The following is a 20,662-nucleotide window of genomic DNA, read 5'->3' as shown; positions in this document are numbered from 1 at the left end:
TATTATGATGTAAACCTGCCATATTCATAAATGTTTGGTTTTTTTGCGCTGTTAGGAAATCATACTTTTAAGCATTCATTAGAAAGCTGAGACGATACATTGATTCAGTTTGACATGCTAAAAAACAAAAAGAAATCAAAAGTACCACAGCTTGTAACAATTATTTTTACTTTTAGTTCTCCCCCTCTTGCATTACATTTTTTTTCTTCTATTTTATACGGTGACAGAGAGAGCTCAACACATGCAAACTGGACTTGCTTGTACATGGATTTCTGAAAATACTATTATTAGTGACACTCAGAGCTCCCAGTCACCAATCAAGGGATAGAGTCACTACATAGGGGGTGTGGATGACGCAAGTAAAAATCAACAACAAACCTGATTCCAATGTTAACTAAGGGTATGTGTTGTTTCCATATTGCTCACGCGTGTTTAATCACTTGAGAAATCAAAGTTTTCCACGACAACAAATTATGCTTTTCCATTGTGCGTTGACTCCTTTTTTCCAACAATCACTCAAGAAACTCAAACAGCAGATGTCGTGATTAGTAAGTACTTGTTTATTTACAGTTTTGTTTTAGTGGTCATTTCCAAGGCAGTAAGAAGACATTATTATTTGAAAAAAATAAAATAAAATTCACAGTTCAAAAGATAATGCAAGGCAGGGAGTGACAGACTGAGTTAGAATAAAAAAACAAAAATGACACATGGTTTATCAGTTTGACGCTGTAGTGCAGATATGATCCTCTGCTGCAGAAACTGTGAGAAGCACACAGGATCAGATTAGGCTTGTGTTGGAGGTTTTTATACTCCTGGCTAAAATTCAATTAAAAACAACAAATGCCAAAAGGTATTTTTGTCCACTGTCCAGATATTTTTGGACCCCTTATGCTAAGAGTGTATCATTTCATAAGGCCATTTATGCAGTGAGAAGTTAACTTATTCAAAATGATCTCATGGGAGTCCATCTTTATTATGATGGACAAGACGTGTGCGACAATTGATTAATTCCATGTAAGCTTGAAGACGGTTCATATAAAAAAGTGGAAATGTGTCTCGTCACATTCGCACGGTCATGCAAGGATGGATTTATACTCAAACACACTCGAACATCCACCATAATCACAGCAATAATAACGTGACATAAAAACAGTGATGTCGTCATTGCGTGTCCTGGTTACCTGACACTTACAAATTCATCATGAAAACTCTGCTCAGAAGGGGCCTGACAGCAGTCCACCTCTGGACCCCTGACATATACCCATTCAATCCAATGTTCAATACTTCCTGGTTCCAGTGACATGCTTCCATACACTCACATTCAACATCAAGACCATTTGTTTACTTTTTAGGGCTTTTAATAAAAAAAAAATACAGATAAATAAAAGCCAATGTTTTCTAAATCGGTGAAACTGATTTAATAGAATTTCGATAACTTATTGCCGCAAACTATATTAATTCCGCTTATTATAGCAGGCACCACACAGTGATTAGTGGTAATGAACCACAGTATACAAGTGAAATACTTACAGTATCAAACAATATTAAGAATCACAATATTGTGACTTAAGTGCTGAGACCAACTAGAGGAAATAGCGTTTTTCCACCAGTGTCTGTGGTCTGGGAGGAGCATAGAGATGACAGCTGTTCTTAACTTCAGGTTCATGGCACCTGAGGTGCGTAATTACAGTGAGCAGCATAAGGCAGGGTGGAAAGAAATTAAATGGTTGATTTTGCATACACCATGTCATTTTACTTCTTGTTTGGGATTTTTGTTCATGCAAAAAATTGGCATTTAAATGTATAACCACACATTTCACCTAATGGGTTTTCATGGGTTTTGGAATATTTGCATTTTGTGGGAGATTTCAGGGTCAACCATGCGTTAAACCGTGTTACACTCCCATATGTTAAAAACTATCCGTGTCCATGTCCACATGTGGGTCTCGAAGCAGCGAAACCCGCAGAGAACCAGGTGACGTCCCTTCTCAGGAGGACCCTGTGGTGAGAACAGGAAGACGTCCGGCATCCACGATTCATCCCCGTGTGATCGTAGGAAACCAGTTCATCGCTGTGCAGCTTTGATGACCCACTCTGCTGCAGGGTTCAGCTGGAAGAGGTCTTTCATGTATGTTTCCCCATCGAGACATCTCTCCTCTGTGCAGAGACGGACAGACACACAGACAGATGAACATGGTGTACTGTTGGATTACTATAATAACCTCTGCCAAGAAGGTTATGTTTTCATCAATACCTACTTATTGGATTTCTATGACATTTGTGGGGGGTGGGGCACGGCCTAGGGCAGAACCCATTACATTTTGGAGTGGATCAAAATAAATTGGCAGATTCACTTTCACTAATCTGGCGAGATAGGGCGTTGGTCTTAGGGGAGGTAGGTACTTCTACTTGTCTGTGACTTTTACAGCCACAACAGTTAATATCTTTTTTCACCATTTGGCCTGTAGCCCATTATCAGCAGAGAAAATCTTAACATTGCAATGGATTAATTTGAGCAGGAGCAGGACTTACTGATGTTCCCACCGATCTCATAGAGACACAGCTCTTCTCGTTTCACTGCCACTGAGCTGGAGGACAAAGAGAGAGGGAGAGAGAGTAAGAGAAAGCGTTCAGGAGACACGTGGAGGGGATCAGCACAATGTAGGCAACACTGCTGTATGTACTCTGCACGTTACATTACCTATCTTGACTGAGGAAGCGTGTGAGAATGTCAGCAGCCAGCAGCTTTTCAGTGAGCTGAACAGCCATAGAGACTTTACTGAACTGGGGAGCTTGGACTCGAATAAATCCCTGTGAACTCTCCTGGTTGGAAACACACAGAGAGAAAGGGGAGTTACACATCACGCAATGAACACAAAAATCATCATCAACTGTCGTCATCAACACACAAACATAAAAAATTATAATAATCATAAAAGTCAAATCACTGCACATGTATGTGTGTTAATTATAAAATGATCCACTGTTCTGTATTTGGCTCTTGATAACCTATATGTTGCACTGTAAAAAATTATATCATAGGAGCAACACTCTTAAACAGCACCACAAGGTGTCACTATTATTCAACTTACTATAAACACAACCTGTTAAAGAGAAGCACTTTATGTATATCCATTTATCCATTCATCCATATATCTATCTATCCATTCATCTATCCATTTACCAATTCATCCATCCATCCATCAATCCCACTTATCCTTTGAGGGTCAAGAGGCAGGATACTTTATATTTAGATATAGTTAAATATATTGGTATTAATTTATCAGCTGCAGAGAAGGTTATGTTTGTTTGTTAGCAAGATTACACAAAAACTACTGGACATATTTCCTTGAAGGATGAAGATGGATCACGAAAAGATCCTGTTAAACTCTGGTGTGGATCCGGATCAGGGGATGGATGCAAGAATTTATTTGATCACTTTCTATTAAAAGAAAATCAGGCACGTTTAGGGATCTGATATCTATGACTTTGTAAAATTCCGTGCATCTTTACAAGCTTTACCAATGCCAGGGTTACTGCATTGCACATGGTTTACACAAACATGTACAATAAGTAAAATGTGTGGTAGATTTTGGGTTGTTTAATCATTCATTATCTACAGATTGATTCAGAATGTCACTCCCTCATTAGCACATCTCTATGTGGGATTGTTAACAGTGATTTCTATGTAAATGTTTTACAGAAAACTACATAACCTGGAAAATAAAAACCTCCTACCTCAGGGGCAGCTTTGTCGGGCGGTTTGTCAGTGGTGATCTTCTTCAGCAGCTTTCTGACAGCTCTCTCTTTATTTTGTTTCCGCTGACTTTCCATGTTCTGCTGTCTGACCTGGGTCATGATGAACTTGGGGATCTGGAGACACGTTGCACACATGAGAGTGAGACGTGATACCAATAGTACAACATCTCTATTGATTTTAATGGACACAAATGTTGAGAATGACACAGATGTACACATTGTCTATGTGGGTGTTTTAAATGGTAGAATATTTGAAGCCAGAGGGATCTTTCTGATCCTTACTGTCCAAAGAAGATTCTGGTATCTTATCAGCAGGCGGACAATGTTGGCTGTGCTGGTTGCCATGGAGAACTCCTGTTGTTCTGTAACCTTGGAGCGGATGCCTTTGAACATGAAGATGTTGGGTGCCATGACAACCGAGACGTTGTTGAGCGTCATTTTATTCTTGACCTGGTGGTCAATCACGCGCTGGAAGAACTCCACCAATGCCTGGGGATTGAAGAAAGAAAAAATTGGATCGATTTACAAAAGGAAGCAGTGAGGAGTTTACACAGTTATACTTTGCATATTTTTGCATGAGGCGTGTTTGAAACTGAGTGTGCACGTACCTTCAGAGTGTCCCGATTGGGCTCCGGTAACAAAAGGACAAGCAGGTTCAAAGCCTGCAGCTGCTGCTTCTTTGTGGGGAGCTCTGTATAAACACACACACACACATACAAACACACAGTAAAAGGCTTGATTGGCACTTTTCCAGTCCATTGTCTCATAATGTGGCTGTAAACTTCTCATGATCAAGCAGAATACTTCATGAACAGATGGTGTACATACTGTTGACGGCAATAAAAGTGCTGATGTACTCCACAGTCAGTAATGGATGGGGCAACTCCCTGATGAACAGCTTCAGAAGGCTCGCAGCATCGTGCTGCTTCAACTGTTGCCATGGAAACATCCCATCGTAGAAGGAGGACTCGAGATCCTGGCACAGTGACTGCAAGAACAAGTAAGAGTCAGTAATGTTAACAGCAGTGAGGACTCACTGGCAGAATAAACCTGACAACCTTTAGCATTTCACAGCATGTCTGCTGTGGTGAAATTTCAATTCAAATACTTTGACCAACCTTGACTCTAGTGGCCGCTCCAGGGATCCGTAGAAGCCCTTCTGTGTCTAATCCTTCCTCCTCGATATGAGCAATAAACTAGAGATAAGAGTGAGATTATGTTTACATAAGACTAAGCAAGAAGAGAGAGTAATGACTATGACAATTGAAGTCGGGCATACTGATAAATATTAGTGTCAGTCTAACACTAAGTTGTACTGTGTGTAATATGAATTGTGAGATCAATATGGAAAATACAGCAGGACGCAGGGATATATTACGTCTGTTTGATCGGTTACTATCAGCATTTGCTGTTTATTGTCTACTTCTCAGTCTGTCGTGGTTGCTGGCAGGTGCTCACCCTCTGCAGTATGAATGGCACTTTGGTCCCAGGAACCCGCCTCTGGTCCTGCTCCAATAAAGTGAGAAGTGGAACACCGTACAGACCGCTTTCTACACACACACACAGACACACACACAGAGAGACACACACACATTCAATAAAACATTTACATGAACTACTGTGGACCTGCTAACTTGGACAATAGCTATCATCCCTGCAACAAGGTTTTGTTTTCTCCTGCGATTGTTTGTTTGTTAGTTATCGGAATTACATTTAGACTTCCAAACCACTTTCCCTGGTGGGACATGACCCAAGAAAGAGCCCATTGCATTTTTATTCTAAATGACAGAAATTATCCTTGAGAAAACTGTATTTGACGTGTACGTTTTAGTTTTGTCCATGTCCCGTCTTTTAACATGTAGGAGGCAGGATTAATGCCCTGTACTGCAGTCAGCCACCAGGCGGTGATTGAGACCCTTTTGCTGTCATGTGGTCCATCTTCATGTATAGTCTTTGGGTTTGGTTTGCATATGTAGTTGTTTTGTGTGTGTGTGTGTGTGTGTGTGTGTGTGTGTGTATGGATAATTGTCATGTTTTGTTGTTTTCACTTTGTCTGTGTGTTTGCGTCACTGTTAATGTCTGAGTGTCTATTTTTTGTAATGAAAAATCATTTGTTTAGCTTTCAGGGCATACCTGCATTAATACTGTGTGTGTGTGTGTGTGTGTGTGTGTGTGTGTGTGTGTGTGTGTGTGTGTGTGTGTGTGTGTGTGTGTGTGTGTGTGTGTGTGTGTGTGTGTGTGTGTGTGTGTGTGTGTGTGTGTGTGTCAATTTACCTTTAGTCTTAACTTTGACAGCTTTGTGCGCCTTCAGGTCTATCCCAGCAGTGTCAAACAGAGCTGTCATCTCCACAAGCACCACTCTACGCACCTAGAACGTTTAAATGGGCAGGAATGGATATGGAAACAGAGCTTGAGGAAGGACATGCACACACATGCATCCACAGACTATAAAATATTGTGTCCTAACACCATATGCCCACTTACCTTTTTCATATCCAGAGGAGACAGATCTCCTATTCTGGTTTGACCTGTTTTGTCTGGGAGCAGCTTAAAGTTCTAGAGAAGACAAAACAAAGAGAGCAAAGGACAGAGGGGCGTCAGTGACCGTGGAGGACAGAGTGAGAAAGCCAACACTGTGCCAAAATCATATTTGAATGTGACACTGAATGGTTCATGTGTACAGTGTAAGACTGAATAGACAGAATATTAAGAAAAGTAACTATAGAGCTTTATTTGAATAGATGGAACAATGGAAATATTCAGTTTGAGGAGCTTCAACCACCAGATGTCACTATAGACCAGTTCTCAAGTGGCTCACGGACACAAATGCTGCTTACTGCTGATATGCAACCCAAACTCTGCCCACTTTAAGTCTAACAGTTCCGTTTAATGTTCTTTTATGCCATTCTTCTGTTTGCATTCAGTTTTTATTACATTACAAGGCTGAACTAACAACCACGCAATAAAAGATTATTGAACAAGACAAACAGATTTAATTGCAAGAAAGACAAACATTTTAAGAAGATCATTCCTGCGCAGTGAGGTCTTTAGATTTCTCTTGTCACATCTCATTGTTTCTATTATCTCTGATAATCATTAACGCAGAACAATGAATAAACTGTCAGCACTAGCTCTAATATCCCCCTACACTGAAGAATGATCACAACCAGTGGATTTGTATAAGCTTGTATAACAATGTAAAAAAAAAATCTGTGCATCCTGTTTATAAGTCTGGCGATTGCATGAGTTCAGACAGGCTCAGTGTATCAGGGAAGGAAAATACTACTGAGGAAGTGAATATACATAGCCTTAAGTGTGTGTGTGTGTGTGTGTGTGTGTGTGTGTGTAAAGGTATGTGGCTCACTGGTAGTTTGTCGTCAGGCGAGTTAGGGCTGGTGGCGACCTTTAGTCTTTGGTGGATATCCCTGTATGTGAGCGCTTGCTCTGAAAACGCCACTTCAACGTTCAGTTCCGTCTCCGTTTCTGTTGGGAGAGAGACACACACAAACATGAACACGCACACACATACACACACACACACACACACACACACACACACACACACACACAAGGAAATAGGACCACACAAGCAGCCCATTTAAACAATGTTTGTGCAGGTGTTTATGCACAGATGAAGTGTTCTTTCATGTATTTAATCACAGTGTTTAAGTCACTATGACTGAAAGAGGAAGAAAGAGAGTCCTGCTGCCTTTTCTTTACCTTTAAATACACTGTAAAATGAGCTTTGCCTGATGTTTACACCATTTTACCACTCTATTTTTTATTCCACTTTACCGTAGCAGTTCTTCCTCTAAAAACAGATGATCATTAGCTTAAAATAATGTGTCTTTCAATTCTAAAATAGGTTAAGGAGTTGCTAGGCAGATGTTTATTTGGGCCTCAGTTAGTAATTCTCCATGCTGACTCATGTATGTGTGTGTGTGTGCATGTGTGTGGGTCTGTAAGAGTATGTCGCACATACCAGCTGAAGTGACGTCATTTTGTCCGTTCTCACTTCCCTCTTTGAGTGGACTTGGCAGCTCATCCTGCAGGACACAGCACAACACAGAGACACATAAGTAGATAGCACACCGTGTAATATCCACAAGGTCATCAACTCACACACACTGAGTGCATCCCCTCCCCAGGACACTTTTTTTCATGTTACATATTATCTTATCTGTTAATTAGTGGACAAAGTTTGCAGACTTGGTTGGAAACAGTTTGCTTTTGCTGACTAAAGTAGTTTGGACAAGCAGTAGTGCACTAAACTTCACTGAACTAATGAAATGTACTTTATATATGTATTAAGTACTATATAACTTCAGTATTATATGTATATGTGAATGTAAAATGTATTGAAGGTGGTTTTAACAGACAGCCTGCTAACCGGGTGCTGTTCACTGCCAGACTGGAGAAGCAACAGCAAAGTTGTGACCACATGCAATCAAAGAGGGAAGAGATCCAGGAGGACAAACAGTGTAAAGGAAGCATTTTCTTTTGTTCATGTCACTGATCCAACAAGATTTTTTAAAGGGATAATCGTATTCACTTTCTGCCCGGCTATCACTTGTATCACAGCTATAACTTGTCATATTTACACTTGGTTTTATTTATGTAGATTTAACAGCAAAATGTAACACATTAAGTTCTCTTTATGCTAAGCTCAGCTAACTTCTATATTATATTTAGCACACAGGCATCAGTGGTATCACTCTTTTTGTCTGACTTTTGGCAAGAAAGCAAATATAAATATGGGACTATTTCTTAAAACTTTCTTAGTTTATTATACATATATATTTACATTTCATTTCATTTAACTTCTTTCATGCTGGTACAATTTCATCAGTTTGTGTCCTTGTGCATGTGTGTGCGTCTTCGAACCTTTTCAGGAGGTCTGAATATATCCCTAACATCAGGAACGTGTTGTCGGTTGCGTCGCCGTAGCAACGTCTGCTGTAGCGACGCCACGCGGCGCTCTACGGCCGCCGCCTGCGTTCTGGTTAGGGTGGACAGGAACACTGCGTTGTCTTCCTCCTGTCAATCAATCAATTAGAATCACACAACAGTCATCTGATGTAACCACCGTCTTTCAGTACTATGATCATTTGTCAATTACACTTGGACTGATATAACAGGTTTAACGACACTTTCAAATACGAAACATGCTAAACTATGACACAACGTGGACTCAGGTCTCCCTAATTACAGATAGATGATCATTACCTGGTCCTGGTCAGGTGCCAATGTGTCATCAAAGAGTTGTGCTAGACCCGCCTCGGCAAGCCACGCCTCCTCCTGCTCTCCTTCTGAAAGAGAAAATGTATATATGTATGTAATGTAAAGAAAAGTGAGTAGTTAAGATAAAACAACACTAGTGTGAACATTGTGACTCAAAGAGAAGAAAAGGTAGAGACGACTATTTAAAAAAAAAAGTGTCTATTATTTTTAACCCTTTAAAAACACTTCACAGGTGCAGGAAAGGGAAAAGACCAACCGCAGGCAGAAGTGGACACACACATTATACAGGAAGAGTCTGTTTGCTCCACAGAACAATAGTCATCATAAACAGGCTAAATGAATACACACACGAAACAACACCGCTCCAGTCTGCACATGCCTGAGCAGGCAGGGATTTTTCTTTTTTGATTAACAGCTGAAATCTACAGGTCACATCGGAGTTGTTCTAGAGTCTTTAGGAGGCACAGAGTTCTGGTTCAGCTGCTAAATGTGACAAAATGATTGCATTAAGATGGAAATAACTTCAGAGGAACACAACAATGACCTCAAAGAGATGCAAAACCACAATAAAGAGATCTACAATGGAGATATGGAGATGCAAAACTATGTAAAGTAACCTTGTCCGAACTCTGCACGACATTATCGTTACATTAGCAGAAATGCTCTGATTCGAAAAACAAAATGACTGTGACTCTATGTGCACAGCATGGAATAGAAAAATTCAGTGTATCTCCATTTGAGGTCTGTCCATGGACACAGTGTATCCTACCCTCAGGAGTTTTATTCTGCTCCTCCTCTTGAACGTCTCCTTCTCCTCCACTGTCTCCTCTCCCTGCTCCTTGAGTGATATTCTCCACCTCCTTCCAGTAGTCGTCCATCTCCAGCTCATCCAGAGAGTCCTGTAGCACACGATGCCGAACACAATTTAATCATTTCAACCACTTCAATTTTCATTTCCTGTTTCATATCTTGTTTCTGTCTCGAACAGTGGTTTTATGATGATAAAATAAAAAGTAAATTCTTCCCAAATTACAGCAGTTGCTCTCCCACACAGACTGAGACACACAAGCACATTCCTGAAGTTTAAACAGACCTTGGAGCTCGTCTCTCCCTCTCACTCTGTTTTTCCAAAAATGGAACTAAAGTTTGGGTAAACTGGCAGATTTTTACTGTCTCCACACACATACAAAAACACATGCACACACACAAACACATTCTCATACAGAGACCGTAGAACAGCCGAGAAGGTTGTTGCCTGTGAATCTCACCAAGACAAAAATCACAAAAGACAACAATATCATGTTGACCAGCATTAATGTTATAGGGGGCTACAATGTAAAGGAATTAAATAGTTTTATAATGATAATTGAAGAAATTCACCTTAAAATATGAATGGAATATCAAAGGATCCACAGATATCAGAATTATTAATACTAAAGTTTGATTTGTCTACTTAATCAATCAAACTTTAACTAACTGTATTGCACCTTAAATACAAGTCAGTGCAGTTTAAAGTGCTTCTCAACTGACAAATTGTTTTCCATAAAATTGATCATTAAAGTTATAAAAACAAATAAAAATGTACAAAATATAAAAGTAAAATAATAAAATGGGATAAAAAAACATACAACATTTTGAGAGACAGAAGAATTAGAAGTACAATATTATTAATATTCAATTATGACTCCCACAAAAACTATTTCAGAAAAGAAAACAAAGAGTGAGGAAAGGAAAACAACATCACAGTAGTGTAAACTACTCATCAACATGTGACCTGTGGAAAAGAGCCAATGACATCTTTAAACCAAGGAATCACAGAGGTGAACTCAGCTAAGTACGACTACATGTCAGCCTACCTGAGAGTTACAGCGCTGACACGTGGGTCGAGTTCTGGCCCGGACGTTGGGACTGTGTCTGGGGCTGGAGTGAGACTTTGGGCTGGAGTGAGGCTTTGGGCTGGAGTGAGACTTTGGGCTGGAGTGAGACTTTGGGCTGGAGTGAGACTTTGGGCTGGAGGAGGGCTGAGACCTGGAGCAGGCCACAGAGCTCGGATTGGGGAGCGATGGCGACGGGTCGGTGCCACTGGTTTTGGTAACATTGGCGGCAGCGCTAGGCTCGACTTTGTCTCCATCTTGTGTGTTTTGGTTCTGTTGAACGGTGTACTGGCCAGTTCTGCGGCTACAAGAGGAAAGACACATCTGGTTATCTGGCATCGTCCTTGATAACACATGTCGCAGCTTTGCACCTTTGTGTTTATCAATTACGTTATGATCAATAGCTGATAGCAAAACATATCATACAAATATTCCTGGATAGCAAACGATAGATTGACTGTGTTTGTCATGCTCTACATAATTACAATTACTGCCCGCCACCGACCAGTGCAGTTTCAGTCTACATACTTTTACTCCCAGTCTCATATGAAGTCACTGTGACCTTTGATCAGTGAAATCTAATCAGTTCATCTCTGAGTCCAAGTTACAACTGGTCCAAATTTGAAGAAATTTCCAAGAGGGAGACTTGAGATATCACGTCCAAGAGGCCGATGACAAATGTTTTGTGAGGCCACCGTGATCTTAGCCTGTGACCGTCGAATTCTAATCAGTTCATCCTCAATTAAAAGTGAATGTTTATGTCAGATGTAATGAAATTCCCTATATGGGTGTTTCTGATATCACGTTCACAAGAAAATTGGGTCACAGTGACAATGACATTTGACCACCGAATTCGAATAAGTTCATCCGTGAGTTCAAGTGAATCTTTGTGCAGAACTAAAACAACATTTCCTCATGACGTTCCCCAGCTATCATGTTCACAAAAATGGAATGTGACGAATGTGAGGTAGGTTTCATCTTTGCTTTCATTTATATCCACATGTCAGCTCGGTGCCGGCAGTGCATGTTAGTTTGCTCTAATGGCAGCACAAGAGAGAGATAGCTTAGATGACAGGAGTGGTCAGTGAGTCAGACAGACAGAAGTCGACTAAAGTATCGAACTAAAGACGAGCCTGTTAAGTCCCAGCCAGACTAATGAGAACAACATCAGCGCGAGCTAAGAATAGCAGCATGGACTTCACATGACTAACTCCACACAGTCAGCTCATCTCACAACACAAACTGGTTAAACTAAGAACAGAACGAACCATTAGAGCTCATTATAGTGGTTGAGACGTCATACAGGCTGTTTAACTATAATGAGTGTGTTGTCATACTAATTACATGGACAGTCGGGGATGGGAGGCGGCTGACAACGTGACAATCAGTGCAGTAAACACTTCACTAATGATACTCAGTAGAGCGAAAACCTTCACCAAGATATAGTCATCTTTAATTCAATCAAGCTGCACCAAAATTATATAGATAACACTAAAAATGTAAAAAACATTCTATATCTCCCAATGTTAAAGAAAGAGACTTTTTACGTCATTATTGTGAATATTTATAACACAATCTTTCACCCTCAGTCCGTCACCAGTTCTGGAGTTTTGACAATGCAGCTGACTGACTCCACAGGGAGTCCCTTTGAGTGATTACTGCAAAACTGGTCTTTGTGTCACTTTGCATTTGCCTACATCAACAACGAGGGATGGGGGCCTGAGTGTGAGCGTGTCGCACATCGGAATGGAACAATGCAACACGCACAACAGCAGATAAGCCCAGACCGGGCATCATAAAAGCAACCTGTCCGAATAGCACAATATGAATGAATTACTGTGATGGTTTTGCTGATGTATTTAACTACGAGTGTGGGTTGTGTTGCAGGACATGTATGAACAGATTCTGGATTTCATTTAGAGACAATTGCTGGGGAAGTTCTCGTACCTACAGGGTGCAGGTTTGCATTTCTTGCTACTTATCAACCAACACATACACAGATAACAATAAACTGTAGAACAAGAGGATATGTCAGCCCTAGCAGATTTAGTCAGTGAGTGTGTGTTGGCTCTTATTTTCATTGGTTTTGCTGATCTCCAACTGAATGTCCCCTTTGTCGTGACAGGAAGTGACAGAGTACATTCTTTCTATCGGCTCTCTGCCCTCTTCTCTGTCTCTCGTTCTTTCTTTCCGCCTGCAAGCTACAGTTTTTATTGACTGAGCACCTTCAGCTCTGGAACAACAGACTGATGGTTCAGCTGCAGGCAGCAGATCTGTCATTTCTGTGTCCCGTCCCAATCAAGCTGAGAGGTTTCTGTCAACAGTGTCGTCACTCATCAATCCTACTCACGAGTCCTCAGTGTGAACACGAAATCATTTGACACCGATCTTACAAAGTGCTTCATTTGTGGGAATACATTCTTGCTCTAAATCTAGTAAATTAAACTAGAATTGTATTCAGTCGCGTGCATAACTCCGCCAAGGCTCAACAGTCAAGTTAATCAAGCTGCACCGATATCAGTTAGATAACTGTGCTTGATCCGTGAATTATTCTGAGAAAATGAAGAAAAAAAACACCCTATCTTGCAATGTTAAAGAAAGTAAAAGAAATGTCCTGGATTCCATCCTCTGATCTGCATCAATGTAATAATAATGGGTTCTCTCCTGACCTATATTACATCCTTCCACTAAGTTTTGTGGTAATCTGTCCAGTAGTTTTTAAGTAAACTTGCTTACATACAAAGAAACAAACAAAGAAAGGAGGCGGGGGTAACTAAAGACAAGGCATTGTTTAGGGGGGGTCACTGGACATGGGCGTATACGAATAATGCTGTTTCCAATATTTAGTCGTGAAACACATCCAACATCAGTGAAGTGCAGAACAGGTTCGGTTGTGATATTAACTTTTTGAGTCAGAGTGAACAGCATGAAGTCGATGTGCTGTATTCATTAATTTGGAATTATGAGTGAAGTATTTTACCATGAGGGTCCACGCTGAGGCAAGACCACATACCACAGCAGACTTCCTGCCACACACACGCACGCACACGCACGCACACGCACGCGCACACACACACACACAGATTTTTAAAAAAGCACTAGTAAATTTAGATACAAACACTTCGATCATGCTTTAACAAAGAACTTTGTTGGCTTTTTACCGACATTCAACCTTCTCCTTCCTTCCAGTCTATTTTCTTTCCACCTCCTCTTCCTCTTCTTGTCACCCCCTTCCCCTCCTACACCTCGCCTGGGACTTGAGTCGTCTCCTTTTCCTTCTCTGTTTGGTACTTAATATCCCCTCCCTTGACGTCCTCCCTGTTTTCCCACATTTTTTCCCTGAATGGTCCCATCTCTTCTCTTCTTCTCTCCTTTCTGACCTGGCCCCAGTATTACTTATCTAAGCACTTTGTGATAACACATGCAGAAAAATATTGTCTGACTCCTCTCAGTCCCACTTTCCCAAAAGCAAACTAAGCAGGTTGTTCAGCTGACATGTGTCCACTCATGACCTGAAATAGTCCCCTTGTTTTCAGATAAACCTGATAAGAAGAGATATGAACGGTGTGACTGAATCATACATCAGGCATTAGTCATCATCAATAATCTGTTTTAGGTGTTAGTCTAAATCTGTTTAATGTACAACAAACGTTTAACGCCGACAATAAAGAGGTTGATACGACTCTGACGCAACAGGTTGGGTATTATCTGATTGGCTTGGACACACGTGTCTGGTTTTCCATTCAACTATAATCCTGTGGTGCGAGAAAATATCTTTACGGGCTTGTTAACAATTAAGCTCTGAAGCTCTCATGGTCAGTTTTTCTTCACTGCTCTGGATGATTTGCTGATTTGTGAAAAGTGTGCGTGTGACGATCAGTGCTGATGTTACTGGAGCATCTCCTTCCCAGGTCATAGAATGTGAAAGTCAAGACCACAACACACACACATGGCAATATAATGCAAACAATGTTTTACATGCAATTGTGCACGTGACTTTGCTCCATTGTGCGCACAGGTGGGCTGCCCTTGTGAGTAAAACAAACACATTCTCTCTCTCTGGCACACTTTCATACATACGTGCACAAATGACCTTTTAAAAGAAAAAACTGCTGGAGCTGTGTGAGCAATTGTTCAACTCTTTGTCCACACACACACACACACACCTTTTATCAGCTATTTCGAGCTGCCAACATAAAGTGTGAGGGATAGTGCATTTGTGTGTGTGTCTGTGTGTGTGTGTGTGTGTGTGTGTGTGTGTGTGTGTGTGTGTGTGTGTGTGTGTATATAAGTAAATTGTGAGCTGTGAAAAGGAACGGCAGGAAACTATATCAGCCAGCAAAGAGCAAACTCTGCACCGCTGAGCTGAACATGAGTCAAGATCAGAGGAGGTGACTATTTAAATCCACATGAGTGTGAGTCACTGAAGTGACACAGAGCTCCCAGCCCAACCGGCACATTAAATTACATGAGACTGAAGATTTATATTTAAAAATCCAAACAAGTATTTAAACATGTCTCCCTTGTGTCTTTCTTATGATAAAAGACATATTACGAGGGGAAATACGCATGTCAGTGCCATGGCTGAGTATTTCCACATTAACAGTGCAGTAAACAAATGCTAGTCTGAAAAAGAAGCAAGGGTTTGTGATGTAACACACCTTAACAACCAATCCTATCAATTTGTGGGTGGAGCTCCGCTGCAGGTGATGGTAGGATGGTGTACATGCACATTAAGGACACAAGGGGAATTTTTTCAATATAAAGAATTTCTAATTTTGAAGAACAAAGAAGAGTTTTAGGGGGTGTAATAAACCGCTGGAGAGGTGGAAAATACGACCATCAGGACATATTAGTCAAATTTGAATGGGATAATAGGAATTACTCAAGGATCTGAGGAGATTTTCCTACGAACATCACATTATTAGGATTTGGCCCCTACAAAGAAATGATGAGCAGGAAACAGCTGAGGAAGCTATGTGTGTGTGTGTGTGTGTGTGTGTGTGTGTGTGTTCTTGTTCCTGATCCTGTCAGAACCAGTATAAGTCATGAGGACCAAACCTGGTCCTAATGAGGCTCAACATCATCTCTGAGGTCCTAGTTGAAGTTAGGGGTAAACTTTGAATTGTTGTTTGGTTCAATGTATGGTTTAGTTATGAACTGGTCATGGTTAAAGTGAGGGATAAGGTTTTTGGTTTGGCTTTCCACAATAAACCAGATAATAATAAGGATAGCAGTGCAAACCTCTCTCTCTCTCTGTGTGTGTGTGTGTGTGTGTGTGTGTGTGTGTGTGTGTGTGTGTGTGTGTGTGTGTGTGTGTGTGTGTGTGTGTGTGTGTGTGTGGTATTCCCATTTACATCAACAGGTGCCAGCTGTCCTCTATAAAGACAGAGGCTGTCTCTGTTCTCCCTTGGAAACAGTTAGTTACTGGTCTCACCACTGACCGAATAAATCAATTAATATCTAATACCATCTCCACATTGTCAATCTGTCCGTCTCCATCCCTGAATGCCACTGTCTCTTTTTCTACATGATGTGTTTTTATGTGTGTCTGTGAATTCCCCTGCTCACTGCAGTCGCCTGTTCTGACTTCGGTTCATCCTGACAGACACCAGATTTAATCTGAGGGACAGTGTGCGACAGGCTCACAGCCATGACGACTTATCAAAGCAGTCCATGCTTGTCTGGTGTCCAGTTCGTCTTCCTCTCTGCAGATGTCATTTCCTGTGCAGCGTAGTATTTCTGCCGGCTGACTGTTGCCTCACACAGTAAATTTATTAAAACCATGTGTGTTTACTGGACACTAAGCAATACTGAGGGAAGCACGCCCTCTCTCTCTCTCTCTCTCTCTCTCTCTCTCTCTCTCTCTCTCTCTCTCTCTCTCTCTCTCTCTCTCTCTCTCTCTCTCTCTCTCTCAATACAGTGAAAAAGCCAAGAGCAACACAAAGCTCTTTGGCTAAAAGAGGAGCTGAACCTCAAAAACATCCGTGTGACATACTCCAGCAGGCACGTAACCTAAGGCTACTTAGGTCAGATGTCTCTGGCTGGTACAAGGCCATCAGCTTTCTGTCTGTCTGTCCGTCCATCTGTCTGTCTGTCTGTGTCACTCTGTCTCCCATTTCCTGACCAGGGGAAACAATGACCGCAAGACTAAACCCTCAAGTCAACCTAGACAGGACGCACACACACTCTGCTGTGGGAGGTGAGACAAAGGCAGGCTGTAATGTGATGCTGGGTTCTTTTCCCCAGTTAGCTGGAGAAGCCATCTGGAACACACACGCAGACATACACTGTACACAAACAAACAAACACACACACACACACACACACACATACATGTACATGCAGAGGCAGGTGTGTCCATCTGAATACCAGCTGGACTGGGTTGTTTACCTTTAGCACGCCACAGTTGGAGACAGCAGTTGTTTGCTGACCTGAGCAGCACTGGACACACACACCCCCCGGCCTTTTCGAGTAAACAGGTTATAAATAAGAGTGTAACTGTGCAGTGTGTACCGCACTCGGAATGAGTCTTCTTGTCACAGACAGAGAGGTGAACGCTGCCACGCCATGATGACAACAAGCTGTAAACAAAGCATGGAAAGCCTCCTGTAGATGGTGGCTGGGTCACACAGCGCCCCTCCGCCACCACCAAACATAAAAACACCAGATGTGGGAATGTGGAGGCTCATGACCTCACACCTTTTTAAGTTACGTTTGTTAGATTTCTGTAGTTGAAAGGATCTGTATATGCTGTTGCTTAAAAACTAAGCTGATGAATGGATTATTCAACATCAAATATAATCAACAATTATTCTGCGGAACAATCATCTGTTTACTATTTCATTTATCAAGCAAAGGTATGAAAATGCTTGGGAGTTCAAATCAAACTCCTTGTAAATTGGTCGCCCTGCGGCTAAACAGTATTATGCTGTATGGTCACTTTCAATATTGATTATTCTGTTGATCATTTTCATCGAGTTTAGGAAAATAGTAAAAATGGCCATTGACAATCCCCCACAGGTTAAGATGATGTCTTTAAATTGGTTGTTTTGACTAAAATACAAAGTACACCAAATCTGAGCCAAATGAAACAACACATTTTGTTATTTTAGCTTGTTAAACAATTGAACGATTATCAACTATTAACCCAGTACATTTTAACTGATCAGGTTAATTCATCAGCTAAATAAAATAATCTCTCCATAAACCAGAGTCTGACTTAATACCACTATTTGACTAAGGCTGGTTTCTGTTGCACAGTCTTTTGGGGAGTACAGTATTTTATTATCTGTAGACCAACAGCTTTATCTCAGAGTCGTGAGTTAAGACTGGCAACCTTGTAAACTCTGAGCTGTGATATCAGGGTCAGGGTGAACCTGCTGATAAAGAAAAATAAAAACATAACCCAGGGCTGCAGGGGAGGAGCTGGACCCGTGCAAGTACAAAAATAAAAAAACATAAACTAAGTTAGTGGGGGGGTTAAACTATGACCAGGTTACTGCTGGTTGGTCAACAACATCATTTAAGCTTTGCTGTTAAGTTCAAAACGAGGAAAACAACACAACCATGACCTTTACACTCACTCACTCACTCACTCACTCACACACACTCACACACACTCCAGTTAAAGTGCTGGATCTCGGGGGTTTGTCCCACCTGGGCTCGGTGGAGGTCTCGGGGTCCCGGGCTGATTCACAGCTGGGGGCGCACGGTGCAGTTTGGGGCAACAGTTCCGCGTTGCTGTGGTAACCCGTTAAAACCACTCCCTGGCTCTGCTGCTGCTGTCGGCTCATGTTTCTCCTCCTCTTCCTCTTCTGTCCTCCTCTTCACACTCAACTTGCATCCACACTGTCTCTCTCTCTCGCTCTCTCATCTGTCTGTCTTTGTGTCTATCTGCCGTCCATCGCCGGCTTGTTGTGGTCTCTCCTCCCTCCTTCTCTCCCTCCGTCACCCTCTTGTTCTCTCTATCTCTCTCTCTCTCTTTCTCCCTGGAGCTTGTCAATGGGACAGGGGCGGGACTACAGACGCAACGCAAATCAGGGATTGGCCGAAACTGTGGTCAAAGTTTCCTGGATGAATGCGCCCCCTGCTGCTTTTAAAGAGTTCCATCACATGTGCCAATGTGTGCACTGTGGCAAAGCAAGGAAGTTTGAAGAGGAGCAATGTTTGTTATTTTGATTCACATGGGGCCACCACTGTAAAAAAGACTATTGACAAATGTGATTCTCAATCTGTCTGTGTGTATGTGAATGTGTAAAAGAATCTCCAAATGTGTAATGAGATTTGTGAACGTGTACATGGATCTGCAAATTTATATTTAGAACGTGTGTGTGTGTGTGTAATTGGATTTGTAAATATCTTCCAATATGTATTCAGATTAGAAAGTGTATTTATATCTGTAAATGTGTAGACAAATCGGTAAACGCATACATGGAAACTAATGGCTGAAAAGTATTTTGTTTCAAGAGCTGCAAATAAAGAATAATAATAAAGAAATATTGGCAGTTTTTTTATACGTGATTTTACTAGACTTCTACCGTGGCAGATCTGCAAATATGTAATATTTGTCTGTGTTTTCAGGAGCTGCAGCCTTCATTTGCTTCTAATGTGTGTGTGGCTCTCTTACTTATTTCTTATGTCAATTCACTGACTGTGTATGACTATACATCCCCCTATCATATGCTCAGAAACATTAATATTGGCTTGTCTATGTGCGTCTATATGTATGTGCTTCCTGCAAGTGTTGTGTATGTATTTTTTATGTGTTTGAACAAAAGTGGTACTAGAGTGCACTCACTGGCTTTTCAAAATATTGACTGACGGAAGCTGTTTCTATAAATTATTAACACAAGACATCATTTGCTGTGTGTTTTGATATAGCGAAGTCCTCACCCACCTCACGAGCTGATGCTTTATTTGTTGTTTTCTGTACTCAAACACACTGGCTTTGTACAGTTTGGTGATCAACACACAGACAGCACAAAACAAGAGGGGGGAGCTTGATTCAAACACATCAACAACAAAGTTAAACAAATAGGATAATCAAAAAGGAAGGGGGGGTCATTATGTTTGGCTTAGATTATCTTGTTGTTGTATTTGTGCGTGTAGAAGATGGAAAGTATGGAGAAAGCGGAAAAGTGGAGACAGTATGACAATATTTGTCAGAGGGAGAAATAGATGATGAAAAAAAATAAAAATAACAAGAAAGAGAAGGGGGAGAGAAGAAGATATGCAATTCTTCCAGAGGGCCTCACTGGTTGGGCACTGATGCCAGATAATCTAAAGTTTAAGATTATTTATGTACATACAAATTCTGCAATTTGTTTATAATTTCGATACGAAACAAAGAATCTCCGGCCTGTTTAAACACACTTTCTCAAGAAACACGCAGCCAAAACAAACACCGATGTATTTTAAGGCCAAACACTGGATTAGTCCTTGAATGTGCAGGTCAAGTCGAAATGAAATTCATGTATTGTGAGGTGAAGACGAAACACAAGGAAGAAATCCACCAAAACAAGTAAGGGCTCCTGTTTCTTTTACATTAAATATCCTCTTCTGGGATCAGTTTGCAGGTTTGAAAACAGTTTCTACATTATTTCCTCTCCTTAGTTAATTGTGTTCATATAAAGTATTACATTTAATGTTTATTACCATTCAACCCACTCTGATCATTTATAACAATTATTTAACATTTTAAAGGAACTGTATACTAACTGAAGGGGGGACAATATAATATTTTAAGAGTCATTATATTAAAATATCAAAATTATAAATTATAATGA

General features: G+C 41.0%; 1 protein-coding gene across 2 annotated transcripts; it reads right to left on the bottom strand.

Annotated features, from left to right (window-relative positions):
• Window positions 1-539: 539 nt before the first annotated feature.
• On the bottom strand, window positions 540-18,877 carry arhgap18 (Rho GTPase activating protein 18). Of its 2 annotated transcripts, none has more exons than XM_034580861.1 (19): window positions 18,534-18,877; window positions 10,987-11,178; window positions 10,857-10,932; window positions 9,770-9,899; window positions 8,986-9,068; window positions 8,644-8,796; window positions 7,742-7,805; window positions 7,124-7,242; window positions 6,244-6,315; window positions 6,034-6,127; window positions 5,218-5,309; window positions 4,878-4,955; window positions 4,588-4,747; window positions 4,368-4,450; window positions 4,042-4,248; window positions 3,739-3,873; window positions 2,702-2,823; window positions 2,533-2,588; window positions 540-2,157 (listed from the first exon to the last, which is right to left on the bottom strand). In XM_034580861.1, the coding sequence occupies exons 1-19, from the start codon at window positions 18,668-18,670 to the stop codon at window positions 2,066-2,068; spliced, it is 2,145 nt and encodes a 714-aa protein (XP_034436752.1). In that variant the 5' UTR covers window positions 18,671-18,877; the 3' UTR covers window positions 540-2,065. The 2 variants fall into 2 exon arrangements, with proteins under 2 accessions (XP_034436752.1, XP_034436751.1); XM_034580860.1 differs by having other exon boundaries at window positions 10,857-10,948; window positions 11,003-11,178.
• Between the last annotated feature and the right edge of the window lie 1,785 nt (window positions 18,878-20,662).

The sequence above is a fragment of the Hippoglossus hippoglossus genome, chromosome 24 (assembly GCF_009819705.1).
Source record: "Hippoglossus hippoglossus isolate fHipHip1 chromosome 24, fHipHip1.pri, whole genome shotgun sequence".
NCBI classification, from domain to species: Eukaryota; Metazoa; Chordata; class Actinopteri; order Pleuronectiformes; family Pleuronectidae; genus Hippoglossus; species Hippoglossus hippoglossus.
The sequence above is the reverse complement of the archived record's forward strand: the minus strand, read 5'-3'. Positions and strand labels throughout refer to the sequence as shown.

What these genes read in the sequence shown, in the direction of transcription:
- arhgap18 (XM_034580861.1), bottom strand. Translation starts at nt 18,670, where the DNA reads ATGAGCCGACAGCAGCAGCAGAGCCAGGGAGTGGTTTTAACGGGTTAC. An exon ending in GTCAGCGCTGTAACTCTCAG is followed by an intron (nt 9,900 to 10,856) that starts GTAGGCTGACAT and finishes CGTGTGCTACAG; the next exon opens with GACTCTCTGGATGAGCTGGA. An exon ending in TGAGATCGGTGGGAACATCA is followed by an intron (nt 2,158 to 2,532) that starts GTAAGTCCTGCT and finishes GTCTCTGCACAG; the next exon opens with AGGAGAGATGTCTCGATGGG.